We start from the raw sequence: 18,140 nt of genomic DNA on the forward strand, positions 1-18,140 counted from the left end.
CAGGCAGGGAGCTCTGGATCCTTTGGATACCATTCCAATAAAGATTTTCTGTTGCACAGAAGCATGTGTTTCTCAGTGTTTGCTTTCTCAGCCCCTGCAGGGACCCAAAGTGCAGCACATTTCCCTTGATGTTGGCTCCTGTTACCCTAATGGGTCATGTGGAGTTCACAATGGAAGAAAGGCTCCCATTAAACACCTATGGGTTTAATGGGCCTGAGAAACAGATATCCTTTTGGCCAGAACAGGAATGAGAGCTGGGTCTTTTTCATAGCTATTTATGGGATACTGTCCTCACTGGACTGGACCAGACCCAATGGTCTCTACCTACTCACCCCAAAGAGATGTTTTGAGCAGAGATTTTTGGTAATCTGGCTGGTCAATGCAGGTGCTAGCTGGCCTTTTCTACTGCAAAATTTTATCTGGCCCTGTTCAAAAGGAAAAGATCACAATCCATTAGTGATTCCTACATATATTCATCTCAAGTCACATTACCCACATTTATTTGCAAAAGCAAAGGACCTCGTTCCCAAAATGTAAATTCAAAATAATTCCCAATGTTAACTTCGAAGTTTCCAACAACTTAAATGAGAGCAGGATCTGGTGGCCACTGTGAATGTGTGGAATGATTTTGACTAGCATTGAACTGTCTCTCCAGCTCTGTTGAGCCATGTGATTTAACTGCAGCTTGCATTTTACATATTCTTCCAAAGTTACCTCTCCCAAAGCTGTAATTGCCATCCTACACTCATTGCCTTGGGCTCTGGCAAGAAGCACACGCTTACCACAGCAGCACCTTGCATACACTTCATTAACAGGAATCCTATTCATCCTTTGGAGGCCAAAGCCAGCATCTAGGGAATGAGGCCAGCTTGCTTGATTATATCAGTGAGTTCTAATGACATGCAAAATACAGTTTCCTGTTACCATTAGTTGTTTGTTATTTCTTTGGTGGTGATTCACAGCCCATTTCCCATTTGTTCTTTGTTGCTTTTGTGTGAGTGAAAAAGTATGTGGGAACACACTTTCACATACCCTCACACTGGCACCAAATCCAGGAAAAAATTATAACCTATGGACAAGAATAGTCTCTCTCTTCCTTTAAAGGTTTGGTGCTCCAGCTGAAGGGGAGGTGTGTTCCAAGAGCTGCACTGAGTGCCCCAAGGTGGTGCTGAGCTCAGATGATTTCAGCTTGCAGGAAATCCCAGGGTAAGGAAAGGCCAGAGCAGCAGCTCCATCTGCCACCTGCTTGCTGTAGCCATGCCTTCTTCCTGAGCCAGTGTGACAGCTCAACAGCAAGTCAGGAAAATGAATACTGTGTGTCTGCAGATATTTAACAGCTTGCTCTGACCCTGGACAGGAGTTCCCTGGAGTGCAATGCATCATGCTGCTTAGTAGTGATTTTCTGCTACATCCTATCAGTGTGGTTATTTAAGTGCTCCAAACTACCCCCTATTTCCTGATAGGCACTCCATGCTGCTGTATTAGCTGCTTGTGCTGCAGACATCAGCATGTATTGAATGCAATTTATTAACTAATTAGAAGCAGAGGTGGTGTTCTCCCCAGGCTTACCCTCTGCATGGCAGTGTGAGGGTCCTGTCCTTTCTCCTGAACACCCAGAGCAGAAACCTTCACCTCCACAGAGCGGCTGCTCACACCCTACCCATGCTTGGGCAGTCACTCTTGCTAAAGTTAATGACCCACAGGCAATAATTAAAGGGATTTCCCTGAGACATTCCAGTAGATCATGTGGATTTATTAGGAGAAAATCCTTACAGACATCTGAATGGATTTGCAAATCCAGGCAGCACAGGGCAAGTCTAGTGTGCAACGGATGTTGCAATTAATCCTCATTTCACATTTGCTGATCTCCATGCTGTGCACTAGGGCTGGAGCCATCCAACATTGTCTAGAAAACCAAATTGTGGTGTTTGGCCTTTCAGACATCATCATATTTGAAACAGCACTTGCCAATTTAGAGATTTTAAAAACTGCTTCTTGAGCCACAAGCAGTCTCAGTGTGCTCTGTGATGGATGAAAGAACAAAAGAACAGAAAGACTCTTGCTTTCTCCCAGGTAATCCACACAGTGGGGTGGAAGCAGGACTGAAGCTTCCAGCTCCCAGTTCTACCAACACCACCAGAGACCCCTCTGTCCTGCTTTGCTTTCACATTTCCCTTCAGATGAAGGCCATTTCTGCACACAACTTTCAGCCTTTAAAACTGCCTTTTTTTTTGGAAACCCCAGCTAATACCTGCCAATTATTAAATACTTCTATGATCCAGCAGTGTCTTTGCAAAGCTGCTGTGTTTGCACTGGATTCCTCTGCCCTCTCTCCAAAAATGTGTCAGGCACTGACTCTGTCCATGGCTCTTTTGGCTGGCAGCTGTTTGAGTGGTCAGGTCAGCACTTCCATAATCTGCCCATGCCCCACACATATGGCTGCCCTGCAAGCTGATTATCTGCAGCCTGTCTGGATGAGGTCAGTGCAAGAAGATAAATGTTCCCTAAACTGCAAGGCAGGCTGAGGATGGATGGTGGCAATGCACTGCCTGGCAATGCATTTGCAGGCTTGCTCCTAGCATGGGCTGAAACTCTCGAGTCAGTCAGTCTACATGCACCTACCAAGCCCACATCTCACCCTTCACCTGGAGGCTTAAAGGCAGAAAATTAGCAGTGTGATCAGGAGAAAAGCAGGAAGCAGAAACCCAAGATCATCACATAAGGACTTACAGGCCTTCTTCTTTTCTGTGACCTCTGAGGGCTTGATCTGGAAAGCATCTGCAGTGCTTCAGCACGGACAGCTCACCCACCAAAGGGGGAATGGTCTCCTAGCTCAGCTGCAGTGCTCTGGCAGATGGCAAAGACAGGGACACCTCTTGATGTGAGTCACTGGTTTGTGCTGCTCCTCTCAGCAGCATCAGCCTATATTAGAAATATCAATAAAAGTGAAGTTTCTTGCAAATTTTCTATGTCTGGGCCAGTCTTGGTGTCTGGGCAGGGCTGTAGGCAAGGAGGAAAATGGAAAAGGCCCCTGCTGTGTCTGAGCACATGAATTAGATGTCACCTGCCCTTCTGAGTGGGAGCCTCATCTCTCACCATGGCTGAACCAGGACAATTGTACAAAAGTCCCAATCCTTACAATAGCTTTTAAGTATACTTTTAAAATTTTTTAAATTTTTTTTCTTTTTTTTTTTTGCTAGCTGATGGCCAGGTCCTTTGTGCCTCATACAAAATCAGGAAATTAACACTTAATTCCCATCTCCAGCATTGCTTCCTGCCTAACACAGGCTGTTTGGCAAGAATAACATTTTTTTCCCTTAATCCTGCATAATCCCTTTCTCAATGGATCATCTTTTGCAATGCTAAGGATGATTTATACCCCAGAATAGCAATCCAAGGAATTTAGCTGATATGGACCAAAGTCCAAGAAGAAGAGAGAATGTGAGGTTTAGAAAACATCAGCTAAGAATCTGAGCATTGAGATGTCAGCACAGAGCTCTTCTCAGCTGTATTTTATAATCTGGGAAGAAGTGAAAAGGATGAAAGAGGATTTAACATAACCTGTTTTACCCTGAAATGAAGTGGAGAGGACATGTTTACATTTTGCCAGAGTGAGAAATACTTGAACTTTTAGAGCTGGATTCTGACCATGCCCTGTGCACACATCAGGAGGCTAAAATAAGGCACAAGATGCAGATGGCCTTGGAAGTGGATGACCTCATATTTGGACACTATCCTATGTTATGCATAGGGAGGGGTGAAATGTATTCATCAACTAAAAGTCTCACCACATTTCAGGATCTGCCATAGGATGAAAACATGTCTAAATATGGTGCAGAGATAAGAGAGAGATTACTCAAAACATCAGGACAAACACTAAGATCCTGTCACTGTTCTTATTCAGAGTAACTCCGAGTGAGGGCAGAAAACATCTCCACCCAAACAGCAGATCAAAAGCTTTGTCCCATAACTGCTATATCCTCCCTTCATCTACTGATCAGCTCCCCTCCAGAAAGAGACATGCAAAGCAAACTCTTTGCTTTTCATGGACTGCTGTTGGCATCTCTGGAAGTTTTATTTTCAATCCAAAAATCTCAGTCCGGCCTGTGCTAATAAAATTCTGCAAGTTTAACAGATAAATGCCATGCAATAAAAATATATACACATTCTCTGTTCCCTCCTACCAGTGACACAGTGCACAGCTGTGAGCATTCTGACCTGATGAACTGAACGTGTTATTATTTGTAAATGCAACATTGGTAAAATGCAACTTGAAACAGATTTTGCAGGAGGTCAATTCCTTGAGTGCTGTATCATTAGGCAAAGAAAAGACGTGCTGTGAGGCATCTTCCAAAACTCTGTAATGTTTCCAATATTCATTCAGAATAGAAGCATCTGCAGGCAAAAAAAAAAAAAAAAAAAAAAAAGGCAGTAAACATTACATTTTCCAATGTCAGAAATGCAAGGCTTGGACAAACACACTGTAAGGTGGAGCGGAGGAGATCAAAATGTTAGGAATACTTGTTTGTTTGTCTGTAGAGAGGTACTCAGTGGGAAATTAGGGATAAGAAGCCATCATTCCCCAAGCCTGCTGCCATGACTGAGTTCCTCTAGCAGCGGAGAACATCTGGTTCTCCAGTCTGCCCACAGCTGGGATGCTCTGGCTCACCTGCAGGAGCTGCTAACCCCTGGTGTCACCGAGGTGGCTCACTCCAATCCGGTCCAGAGGAACTCCAAACCTTCTCTTAGGCAGCTCCAGCACTTTCCTGCATGAGGAAAATGAGCAGAGAGGAGGAAACAAATGGGAAAATACATCTGTGAATAATCAAGGTGTTACTACACGTTTGATTTCTGCATTCATCCCACTAACACCTTATTGTTCAGACAGAACAGTGGGCAGGGGCAGCCAGAGATGTGAGGGTTTAAAAATAAGATGCTGCACTTGTTTTACAAAAGGCCGCAGTTGCAGCTGCTTTACAGACTGGCTGAGCTTGATCCACTACCCCTGTTTTTATTTGGCAGCAAACTAACTTCACATGTTAACTGCTGTTCATAAAAGAAAGGTGATACACTGCATTTATAAAGGGGAATTGTTTCCTGCACAGTAGCACACACTGCAGGTGACCCATCACCTGGGTCTCTGAAAGCTCCAGGGCCAGCTGGGGCCAAGATTGGCAAGGAGGTGGAAAGTATTGCGCAGTAAGAGGGGAAAAGACAGAGATGGTCTAACAGGGTTTTCCAATAGGTTCTTTGGCAATATAGTGTTCATCAAAATTCTATAGGAGCAGTCCTTTGATTGAAAATGGGAAGATTTAGGTGTTGATTTTTTTCCCTGTATATAGTAAATTTCCTGACAATTTGATTAATTAATTAGGGCATGAGGAATGTGTGAAAGAATTCCTACACAGCTATATTTTTTTTTGCTGTTCTTTTTATATAAAATAATAAGTTTTCCCATCTTAATCCAGCATTTTTGGAGCATTTTTTTCCACCAGCAAAAGTTTTATTTTAATTAGCTGTGGAAATGGCAAGAATTCCTGCAGCTGAGAACGACCTCAACTTCTGCCCTCAGAAATACTTGTCAGTGAAATGCAAGTCCAAGAGAATCCCTAGGAGATTAATTCTTTATCGGTCCTTGTTGAGGAACATAAATAAAAATAAATTTTGTTCTGTAAGTTGGCAACTGCAAAGTAACAAGCAGGAGAGAATGCTGTGGTGCACTGGAGGCTAACGTGGTGCCAGCACTGCTGGGCTGCCTCACCCAGGGGCTCTGGGGCTGTGCACACCCACCCAGAGCTGTGCAGCCCTGGGGCTCACTGAGCAGGCTCCTTCCTCACACCTCTGGGGCAGGGCTGCATCCAATGCATCATTCCAGTCCAATGCACCATTCCAGCATCCAATGCACCATTCAAGCATCCAAACCACCATTCCACTCCAATGCACCATTCCAGTTCAATGCATCATTCCAGCATCCAATGCACCATTCCAGCATCCAATGCACCATTCCAGCATTCAATGCACCATTCCAGTCCAATGCATCATTCCAGCATCCAATGCACCATTCCAGCATCCAATGCACCATTCCAGCATTCAATGCACCATTCCAGTCCAATGCATCATTCCAGCATCCAGTGCACCATTCCAGCATCCAATGCACCATTCCAGCATCCACAGCCCTGCTGGCTCTGTCCCAGCTGCTTTCCACATCAGCCCAGGGATTGGGAATTGGTGCTGTATCCCCTGTGAGGGGAGCACCACATCAGTGCTAGAGAACATCCCAAAGGAAGGGGAGCTTTTGTTTGGCCTGTCCCTTCCTCAGGCATCCAGCACCGCTGCCCGAGCCCCAGGGAAGGCAAAGGGAAGGCAAGGCAGGATGCTCAGCCTGGCACCTCGAGGGACGAGCTGCTTTCCCCGCGGGTGGGGAGGCACAGGCGGGACCCTTGGGCTGTCAGAGCCATCCCGAGCCTGCCTGGAGAAATGGGGAGAGAACTCCCCGGAATGGAAGGGGACGGCAAAGGTGGGGTGGGACGGTGCTTCTGCCCCGTGAGCTGTGCCAGTGCCGTGCTCTGTGCCCAGAGCAGGGATGGGGAGCTGTAGCAGAGCTCAGAGCAGGGATGGAGCTGTACCACAGGTCAGAGCAGGGTTAAGGAGCTGTACCAGTGCGCAGAGCAGTGATAAGGAGCTGTACCAGTGTTCAGAGCACGGATGAGGAGCTGTAGCAGTGCTCACAGCTCACAGCAGGGATGAGGAGCTGTACCAGCACTCAGAGCAGGGATGAGGAGCTGTACCAGTGTTTGGAGCAGGGATGAGGAGCTGTGCCATTGCTTAGAGCAGGATGAGGAGCTGTAGCTGTGCTCACAGCAGGGATGAGGAGCTGTAGCAGTGCCATGCTGTGTTCAGAGCAGGGATGAGGAGCTGTAGCAGTGCCATGCTGTGTTCAGAGCAGGGATGAGGAGCTGTACCAGGGCTCGGAGCAGGGATGAGGAGCTGTACCAGTGCTCACAGCAGGGATGAGGAGGTGTAGCAGTGCCATGCTGTGTTCAGAGCAGGGATGAGGGGCTGTACCACAGCTCACAGCAGGGATGGAGCAGTCCCAGCGCAGCCCATCGTCCCCTCTTGCGGCCGCCCCGCGCCACCGCAGCCCCGCCGCGCTCCGCTCCGCAGCGTCCCCGTGCCGGGGCGTACCAGGGACAAAGTGGCTTTTTCTACTTAAAACAGCCTCGTCTAGGATTCCCGCAGGTTCTTTCTCTCTCTCCTGCCTCCTGCACGATTTTCCCGTGCCTTTCAAAATGCTACAAAAAGGGATGTTGATGGCAGACCAGGATCTGGGCTCTCCTGACATCGGTGCGTGTCAGGACAAGCTGTGAATGGACTAACATTTGATCTGCTTTTTTCCAAAATTTTCTGCTTTGTGCCAGGCACTGCATTGACTCGGGGGGCTCAATCTATTTATCAGATCTCACAAATTAATTTCCTGGTCTCTAAAGGTGACCAGCTCAGCGGGCACAGGAATGAGCTGTGATCTGCTGGCTGAGCCACTGTGACAGGGTGGTCAGTACTTTGCTTTTTGCTGTTGTTTTGAGGATTTTTTTTTTTGTTTCTTTGTTTAGTTTTTCCCTTGTACTGCGTATAGAATGAAAGATTTCCATCCAAAAAAAAAAAAAAGAGAAAAATAGGGAACAGCATGTACCTTTGCAAAAAATTACAGCTTCAAAAACTACCTTTTTTTTTCTTTGCCTGGAAAGGGAAAACATGCTAAAAAGCAAATGAAGAGTGAGCTGATTTTGATATCTTGAAGAGGCAGACAGAGCAGTATAATTCTACTTAAGGTTTTAAGAATTTTGTATTTTATCACTTTTGGCTGCAGCCAAACAGTCCTAGTGGCAGACTGGGTGGATAAATGGAAAAACAACAAGAAAATATTGCAAAACTTTGTTTGAAAAAATACTTGTAGTATTGACTGGCTCTCATGAATACTTTCCATTTCCAGATTAAGCTTTAAGCATGTTATTAAATACTTTGTGGCATTAGGGATTCCATCCAAGAGAAGACAGTTACCAGAAGAGCAGAACAAGACAGGCAAGCTCTGTCACACACAGGGAGCAGCCCCTGAAGCTGTGCCCCAAACTCTGTCTCTCTCCAGCCGCGCTGAGCATCATTCTTTGCTTAGCCCTCTTATAAACAAGTTTATCTTCAAACACACATTGCTGCATTGTTTAAACCCTGACTTATCCAAAGCTAAAGGAGGTCTTGAAGCTCATTCTGGTGTTTGCCTGCCCATTTTCATGATGTGTCCTTCATCTTTCTGTTCAAAACATCCACTCCAGCACACCTTCTTTCCACCCCAGCCTCAGGAGCACCCGGCCCTGCCCCTCTGCTCGTGAACCTCAGGCACATTTCTTGCTTTAGCAAAGCTCATGGTCAGAAATGTAGTTTTAAACTACATTTTAAAGCTAACCCATCAGTGTCCAGAGCACCCCGCAACAGCCTTCCTCCAACTTTATCACTGGCAGGAGCATTTAAGAGCTTACCTCTGTTTGCCCTTAGCATCCACAGAGGATGAGGAAATTCTGTCAATGGGGGAGCCAAATCCTGGGAAGCTTCTTTTCTTCTTGGTCTCAGTCACCTCGTTCTCCAGAGACACCAAGTCATCAAGCAGGAACAGTTTGGCTGCCAGGCTGGTGGCTGATTTCTCCTCACTGGCAATGGGATGGTCTCCCACACCCAGAGCAGCAGGAGGCTCCAGAGGCTGCAGAAGAAAGCAGGAAAATCTCAGTTTGCTGGCTGCTCAAGTCCCAGGAAATAAAAGAATTCAATCAGTGTCATAGGAGCAGTCCTGTAAATACAGAACTACCAGGACACTCACTGAAATTGGGGCAATGTTTTAAAACAAAGATCCTTCTCTGAAATGTGGCCTGTTTCCCCAGATAGGATTTTGCTGTCAGAGTCTGGAATTCTTTTTTAATAGAACTGAACTTGCTTTCATTATTATTGCAAGAAATATCAAAATTTGTTACTTCACAAAGCCAATTTCTGCAGGCCATCCCACTATTCTTATCTCAGCACTGTGATTAGTATCATTTATAGCATGAGCTGAGTAATTTAATCCGTCTGAAAAACGCAATCACCATTGCCCAACTCCAATATCCATTCCGATAGTTTTCAATAAACTGATTTTTGTTTTTTAAATGAATGCTAATAAGTAGTAATGAAAACTTCTACAGAAGTTTCCATCCATATCTGACAAATTAATTAATTGTTATGCAAAAAATGTCCCCAAAAAAACTTTCTCAGCCCTGGCATTCAAAGAAATGATGCAGTAACACAACATGGAGAGGAGGAAAGGAAAGAACACACTCTTGAATTGACACAGCAGTTTGAACCTTAATTCCACCATTAGGCTTAACACCATTTCAAATCCAAACTTTGCTATAAGAATAGCTGAAAATACTGGGGTCTATTGGGAAAGAAATGAAATGAATCAAGGTGAAAGAGTTGCTTTGCATGTGGCAGAAAAATACAGGGCAGCAGACAGTCAACAAAAACAAGCTCAGATCTTTGTCTCTTGGAATGAAATGCACCTTCTTGTTCACTTGATCTTGACAGAATTAGATGGAAACATTACAGCTTACAGCATCAAACAGGTTTTATTCTCCTTAGAAGCACACTGCTATTGTTGTTATTCGTGCATGGTGGGTTTAGTACAGCGTGAAGGAGGGCAGCACATGGATGATGCCATATCCTTGTCATCTCCAGTTGTGGGGGGGATGTTCCCCGCTGCTGATGGGGGGCAGGCAGTGATGGAGTGCATAAAACTGTGACCTTCATGTGAGGAGGGGCACAGGAGCACAGTGATCACGCCAATGGTGTGAAATCTCTATAAAGGATCTCGCATTGTCCCCTGACTCTGCTTTTTGTAAGCCTCAAGTACACAGAACAGTCCTTTCTGCTCTCTTTTAGAGTTACAGAACTTTCATAGAGGTTTGCAACTGAATGATACCTTCAAAAAAGACTGAACCCTTCCTTCTGGTTAGTGGGGATAAATACCTACAATAACAGTTGAAATTAGAAGGGCAAAAAGAGCCTTTTGCTCTTGAATACCTTGCAACTCCACTTACTTTGTATTCAAAAGATGTAATGGAATTGTAAGAAGTAAAGTGACTGCTAAAATGATAATCACAAGTAGAAAACAGTTTTCTTCTGGTAAACCACTGAAAAAAGTACAATTTCACAGATAAGCAGAGATGAGAGTGGGTGTAGGTGGTATAGTGGAAGGTTTGCAAACTTGAGAACAGCAATGAAATGAATAAAAACTAGCAATTTTTTTCCTCAAGAGAAAGAGCTTCCCAGTACACCCAGTGAAGTCACCAGATGGTGGATTTAAAATAAATATAAAGAGTTACTTTTTAAACACAGCACACAGATGAAGAGAAAGCACTGGCATAGATTGTTGTGGATACTGAGATTTTAAACTGGTTCAAAGACAGATTCTGGCCCATCATCAGATAAACATGACCTGGTCCAGTGAAGGTCTCTAGATATACAAGTCTGCAAAGATTTTCTGTTCTTATATTCTTCTCACAAAAATCTATCACTGATGGGGGCAGGATACCAGGTGTGTTTTGGAGAATCAGGTCATGCTTGTGTGAAAACAGAGAGCAAGGCAGAGGAATCCATCAGTATTCTTCAGTAGCCATCTAATGTTTAAGTTGATCTTAAAACCTATGTAAAAACCCTAGAGGCAAACAGTGCTACTTTCAGTTAACTTTTAGATACATGACTTTTTTTTTTTATGGCATGAAACCATTATATAAATACCTTTTCAGCCAAATCTGCCTTATGTCAAGATGACACAAAAATAGGGAATGCAGTAGAAGTATTTTCAGGTGCAACCCCTACATATTATCCTGGGTGAAATGTGAGACAACTCATCCATTTCATCTGCTGCTTTCCTTTGCAAGCTTAGGCAAGTGACTTTGTTCTCTCCCCCTCCTGGTCTAGTCCATCTCCTTTAATTTGTAATTTTTGTGCAGATGATCTTCTCCCAGGGATCTCCTTATGGCTTCTGAAAGCTTCAGCCTTCTCATGCTATTATTGTAAGAAGAAGAATCAAACTTTCCCTCCAGTGTTAGAGAAGTTTGCTTTCCCCCTTCCATCACCTCCTTCCCCTCTTCAGGAAGTTCTCCATCCACTGGACAATGTTTTAACACACAGGAAATCCCCAGGTGTTTGGGAGAGGCTGTCAGAGTTTGGGTGAGGCCTCATTCAGTCTGTTGCCCTACAGACATGCAATTTGCCTCTCTCTCTTCTTGAGGCTCCTCCTTGGCCCTTACAGGGTCAATTCTGATCCTACACCTTCCAACAGTGTTTGGGTACCCCAGTGTCCTCTTCTGTGGCTAAGAATGCCCAAGGAAGAACAGGAACCATCAGGAACCTTCACCTACCTCTGGAGCTGCCTGTGCAAGGAGCACAGAGCTGGAGTTCCACCACAGCAGGGCAATCACCAGGGCCAAATGCGCCACCACCAGCTGGAACTGCAGCATCTGCAAGGAGAACAATCTGTAAATTACTCCACAGCTGCATCCCCTGAGGAGTCTTGCTCCACAGGTCTTAAAGAAGTAAAAAACAAAGGGAGACTCTCCCCATGGCTGTTAATAAGTTTTATCTGTCAGAGTCACTGCATGAAGAGAATGCCAGCTGAATGCTCCTCACCCTTGCATGCAGCATCAGCTCCCTCCTCTGCTCCTTCCTACACAGCCCTGCCAATCTTTTGATTCCTTTTTGCACAGAGGTGCAATCCTTGCAGCAGCAGCAGTGCGGAGTGCAAATTTGCCTTAAAACCAGATGAACTGCATGCTGTCTTGTAAGCAGGGAGCCTTTGACTTGTAGCCCAGGATGCCCCTGTGACACAAGTCATGTACCCTCACGTATTTTGAAGGCAAGGCTGAATTTTGCTAGTTCTCAACATGATTTAGTGGGAGCCACAACCTCCAGTGGCATCCTGCAATAAAATTATTCACAATGAGCTTGCAGAGGGTTGTGCTGCTGAGACTGGTGGCGCTCTGACCATGTGTCACAGCTGCAGAACTGCAGATGCCCACCAAGCCTTTAAATAATGCAGGGAGTTTTGGGAGGCTCAGGATGGGGAAGGTGCTTGGTTACCTCTGGACACAGGTTTAGCCTACATTGTTTAAGTCCTTGTTACGATCCCGATCTTAAACCTTATGTGCCTTCAATTCCCCAGGCAGGAGTTTTTCAGGTGATGTCAGGAAGAGCTGGGCTGGGGCCTTTTGCCAAAGGCATCTGCTAATTTGCTGTTTTCTCTGTCTCCAGGTCCTGCCCCAGAGCATAATTCAGACTTCAATTCATAATTCAAGTCTTATACTGCAGTTCTTTGCTGAGTCTCCACTTGGCAGAGCAGAAACACAAAGAGTATATGAATTTATATATACACACAATAAATTATTATTATTATTATTATTGTCCATAGGGGATGGGCAGTTAGGAAGAAAGCTGCTGGTTACTCTGCAGGGGTGAGGCAGACAGTTCACTGGAATCAAAGGACAAAGTCAAAGCACTAAGCCACCTGGTGCCACTGTCTCTCAGCCCCATTGCTTGACATAAACACAGAGGTCTGCCTGGGTGTTTTTAAAGCTGGAACCCTCCACAATGTATATTTTTGTTTGTGGGTGTGCATTGAAATTTGAAGTAGCACTCTACTACCTTCACAGATAACCACATCCTGATTATTTGGATACAGAGATGTAAAAATAAAGGGCAAGGTTAAAAACATATGTTTATTATGGTTTAAGATCTGTGCTGGTATTCATTCAAGCCAAAGACTAAAGAGCTAAAAATAGCAGCTGGTACACTAATGAAAATAAACAGTGAGGCACCTGCAGCACTAAAGACATTTTATTAACTGGTCAGAACTCGACGCCAGTGAAATTAGAAGCGGAGGAAATTTTAAGGTCTTAAAGCTTGGCTCTACTTCCCAAAGAAATAAGCAGCTAAAGAGGTGGTGTCACTGACTGAAAAGGGAGCAAAACTCGAGTCCAGCAAGACCCTGTTGTGCTGATTTTCATGCAGCAATGGGACCAAGGCAGGAGAAGAAGGCAGGGTTATTGTAGTGGAACGGTTTGGCTTTAGAAAACCAATTGCAAAACTAACAATGCAGTGAGGATTATGTAAATACAATTAAAATCACACTTTCTTCTGCCAGTCTGGAACTTAGTTTTACCACCTTCAGCCATGACAAAGGACCTTAGTTATTAAAAGAAGTTACTGGTATTTCTCCTTGAACTTGTTGCAATTGGCCAAGCAGAGCCCTCTGGCCAAAAAGGGGTTTTCCCAGCCATGCACTGGCTATTGCTTCACCCCATCCATATTTCAGCTTGACACATTCCAAGAGAGGATTTAAGAGAGGCTGGACAGTATTTTTTCCTGAAGGAGACTAAGCAAAGCTCTGACAAACTTTTCAAGATGCACCCTTAATTGAATTTGAAATTGATTGTATTGAAATTATATCCTTCCAGAAAATTCTTCACCACCAGCTTCACAGAGCTAGGTCAAGGGATAATAATTCCATGCCTGTAATATCTCAGGGTCTTGTGTTATCTGACATAAAATATGGTTTTCCCTTCTCTAAATGTAATTGCAAGTCTGAAATTGAGACATATTTATGTGTCTTAGTGATACTTTAGCTTGAAATGTGTCAAAACTAAAATTCCTCCTATAATTAGGTATCTTTGTTGGCAGTCCAATTAAAATAAAATTAAAGATAAAAGAAAGAACAGTATTCTACCTTATCAAAGCAGGATAAACATACAAAACTTTTACTTAGGAACCAGTGCAGAGCCAAATTCCAGGAAAATATCACAAGAAAGCAAAACGTTTTACCGAACAGAAACTGTTAAGTCTCCAACATCAAACCAAAGACTTAAAAGATTTTTTTCTTACAGACAAAAAAACAAAACCCAAAATGACATCCTGAAGATAAGTGGGCTGAACAAACCTCAGACAGAATGCAATTCATCACCAAGCTCCAAACCCATTGCCTGTCAAAAGCGGTAACAGCCATCATTGTTCTTACCCATTTGAACCGTGATATTTCACATCACTGTGGAGATTACTCTGCAAGCATAAATCACAAGGGACTTATTTTTCTTACTGGCCTGTTAGCAAGAGAACCGAGGCAAGACATCATGCCTGGCTCTGCAATCCCTCACTGCAGTGTGTCCTGCTGGCTGTGCTCTGCTCTGCGACTCCAGCACGGGACATGCCCAGGCACTGCAAACCAGGACCTTGCTCTTGCAATCAGCAGCCGTGGCCAAGCCTTGAGGTTTTGCCTGGATGCCACCAAAATGACAGCCAAGGCTTGGCTGTCCCACAGGCATTGGGAAGCTCCTGGCAGTGCCTCTTTGGCCTCCAGTGCTCCTCCTGTGACACTGGGACAGCACTGGGAAGTGATGAACTTCATCACCTGCTGGCCAGGAAGGTCTCTGGGACTGTGCCGATTCCGGCCAGCTGGGGAAATCAGGTCTGCAAACCAGTTACTGAGCTATTTTGTTACTGCTCCAGCACCACAAAACAGAATGTTAACTGCTGCTACCTATCTTAATTGAGTTGATTAATCAAATTGAGTACTCACAGTGGCCTTGCTATGCTTGCATTGCACGCCCAAATGGAATATACGTTGGCCAAAAAAATGATGATGGATGATTATCTTACCAAAAAGAACAACTTAAAAATGGCTTGTGTAAAGCTCTAAGAAGTCTGCTCCTGCTGGAACAAATTTTCCTTACTTTTAAAAGTTGTAAAAGGTATCCTCTGATTATATATATCACCACAAAGCCAAAAATACTGCCCCTGCCACCAGCGCCAGTGATTTCAGAACTGCTGAAGGACCCTGTGTGTCTCAGGTGCAATCTTGTAGTTATGTAAATGTCAAGGAAAAAGGATAAAAATCAAAACAAATCCCACCCTCAGAAAAAAAAGCAGATCTTAAAAATAGGCTAGAGTGGTGTTTTTGTTGTCATCCCACAGAGGAGATATGGAGCCTTTCTCACATATTGCTTTCTAAAAGATACTGCAGCCACACATTGAAACATGGGGCTTTGGTGACAAAATGAAATGTAAGCTGCCAGTGTCAGGCTCTTTATGTTATTAATAATGTGTTTCTGGAGTAGGCATAGATTTTTAAACAATGCCATATATTTTGTTATACATGGTACAGACACTGACAACTTCTACAATGTATTTTTCCTTCTATTTTCAGTTTCATGACTATATAGAGATATAGAGGTAGGCAGGTTTCATCTAGTGGAACCAGAGAGAGCTTGAAATTCACAGACTTATGCAAGAGGCTTATGATTAGCTATTTTGAGATAACTAGGCATTTTTGTGTCCCACAAGAATCTTTTTGTCAGACAGAATTTCAAGGCCAAGCATGCTCCACTTCCTGAAAATGAAGTTCCTTCAAGGTTTCTCAAGGTAGTCAAGATTTGCTGATTGACTTCTAAAGCCTTCATTTCAGTAACTGCATTCCCTGTACCATGATTTCTGGTGCTCAGTCCTGGCATGTTCTCATATCACCACGTTAGTCACCTTTGCCTGTTTGACAGCTGTGCTTTGGCTCAGAAGTTGCTCGAGCACACAGCTGTTCCTACCAGTTGTACTCACATAAAACAGAGCTTTATGCCATGGTTTCAATCATAGTTTAGTCACTGCAGGGCTCGCCTGGACCCTGCCCACAGAGGACACAACGTCTGTGGGGGCAGCACTGGCATCATGTGAAGGAAGGATGGAAGGTGACCCTCTAATTCCCATGAGGAGTCCAGGAAGGGCATAAATGAGCACAGCCCTGCCAGGGCACCTTTGCTGGACAGACACAAGCATGATTCAGGGACAAATTAACTGACAGAGGTGGGCAAACACTTGCGAAAACACAGTCATGGTTCTCATCTCCTCCTTTGAAAACAGGGCATGAAACCAAACGGCCATTCAGAACAAGTGAGGACAATTTTCTTTAGAATGGGCAGCAAGGACACAGGTTGGACATCCTGCAAAGCTGGCTACACTTTTACACTATTACACTGTGTAATAAATCCATTTTTAGCTACAGATTTCAAAAATTAAAAACCCCAAACTCACATAGATACCATAAAAGTAGGAGACCATGAGGCAACAGATAAACAGAAGTGATGAAGCCCATCTAGAAGCTCAGGGGCCATTAAAAAAGAGGGATGCTATGAAGTGTAAAAAACGATCTCTTAGTGGGAAAAACCTATTTGCACCTTTCCTCCAAAGATAATTGAGTAAGCTGCAGTATTCCTGGTATGTACAATGGAATACAAAACATTATTAGATTATTCTTCATTGCCAACAAACTCTCAACCCTACACTGTTTATATATGTACTGACTAAACATGCCAACTTTTCTTAACATTTCCAACAGTTTGACATTCAGCTTTCTTTCTTCTTTTCCACAAGAGCCAAAACCTTTTCATTGTTAGAGTGCCATCTTCAGAATTTGAAGCAAAAATAAGAAATCTTTCCATCAAGAAAAATCATGAAATAGATTGTGGTTTTCTATATTAGAAAATAATTTTTTTCCTAACAGCATTGAAGTGATAAGTAGAAGATCTTCACACCAGGTATAAAGAGTATATTAGCAAAATAGGTTATCAATAGAAAAACAGACCATTAAAAGTATAATAAAAATATCTCTCAAGATAAGCTTTTCAGAGACAAGAATGGCATTGGAATTTCTTAACAAGATTCACACACTGATACTGATTTACTCAAGAAACACTTTAACATTCTGATCAAGGGTATTACTTGAAGAAGAAAAGTCTTGGGGGAGATGCATGGCAAATGTAAATTGGAGAGTAACCCATCTCTCTGAGTTAGCTAAGAAGAGAAGGAAAGCTACAAGCACTTGCAATCTTTGTCAGGGTCTAATAACAGAGCTCTAACAACTGCTGTGTGTTTTAATTGGCTATTCAAGAAGTCCAGAAAGGCACTTGTCATTCATTCCAAGAGTGAAAACAAAGTCCTAATCTCCTGAAATCAGATTGGCAGGTATTTATAAAAAATGAAGAATGCCTGGTCCAGTCAGATATATTTTGCAGTTTTCCCATAATTTACACCATAGATTTTCTTGGTTTGAGCTGGGGGGTTTTTGCCTGTTATTCCTCATAATGTTCAAAGTATTTTACAGGAAAAGTAGGTTGAGCTGCATTTTGGATACAGGTGAGCAGAGACAGATAAATGCAATAATAAGTTTCCTGAGTTAAGCAGTGGGCAGAGGCAAAAAATGTTCTCTCAGCTCCTCAGATTTCAGCTCTGCACTCCCCACGAGAGAACAATCATTGCAAATTGAAACACCAAGTAAGGAAAGCTAAGGGCACTGTGTGCCAGTGCTTCAAAAATTAGTGAATTCTGAACTTTATTGTAGCCTCTGGACATCTAAACCAAACGTCATTTGCATGTATTTACTTGCACAACTTCAGTGTGGGAGGAAAAAAACCCCAGTGAAATAGTTTTGAGCTCAGAATGGAGAAATTACAATGACTATCACAGAATCAGAGTCTGCCTTCAGTTACAGGGGCACAAAGCTGAACTAGCCAGATCACTGGATAATGATAATTGCTCTGTTAGTGTAGGAATGTTTTTGCAGTTATTCTATTATTGCAGGAATGCAGCAGAATCGGGATCAACATTTGTCTAATATGGGACATAGTAAAACCCTTTTGCAGATCCATAAATTAAAAACTTTTCCTAAATAATTTATCTCATGTTTTCCAATATATTAGATGTAGCAAACTTGTCTACCACATAAGATATTTAGCAATGTGAAAGAATTATTCTGTCACAGCTCTTCAGCTTATTTTAAGAACTAATATGCATTTGACAATAACTTACACAAAAGGAAAATCCATAACAATATAAAAAGACAGCAGTTTACTGCAAAGGACTGAAACAGCATAAAAGTAATTTGTCACTGTTGCAAAATGCACTGACACATTCTGTTTAAATACTGCCTGATTAACTGAAGGAAATAAGTTTCCACTGCATATTTGTAACTCAGTTTTACTACCAAAAATCCTAGGTGATAGGCACCTATTATCTTAATTCCA

The 18,140-nt window shown here is 43.3% G+C and overlaps 1 protein-coding gene across 1 annotated transcript in view; it reads right to left on the reverse strand.

Annotated features, from left to right (window-relative positions):
* Positions 1–4,681: 4,681 nt before the first annotated feature.
* The window catches only part of OSTN (osteocrin), a 54,448-nt gene continuing 40,989 nt past the window's right edge, over positions 4,682–18,140 (reverse strand). Inside the window, exons 2-4 of the mRNA XM_054283049.1 lie at positions 11,445–11,543; positions 8,532–8,749; positions 4,682–4,766 (exon numbers count right to left, since the gene is read on the reverse strand). Of these exons, the coding sequence (XP_054139024.1) occupies positions 4,682–4,766; positions 8,532–8,749; positions 11,445–11,543 (402 nt within the window). The remainder of the gene's footprint in view (positions 4,767–8,531; positions 8,750–11,444; positions 11,544–18,140) is intronic.

The sequence above is a fragment of the Melozone crissalis genome, unplaced genomic scaffold (assembly GCF_028551555.1).
Source record: "Melozone crissalis strain CALT ecotype California unplaced genomic scaffold, PUWL_Pcris_2 ptg000034l_1, whole genome shotgun sequence".
In the NCBI taxonomy this organism is placed as follows: domain Eukaryota; kingdom Metazoa; phylum Chordata; class Aves; order Passeriformes; family Passerellidae; genus Melozone; species Melozone crissalis.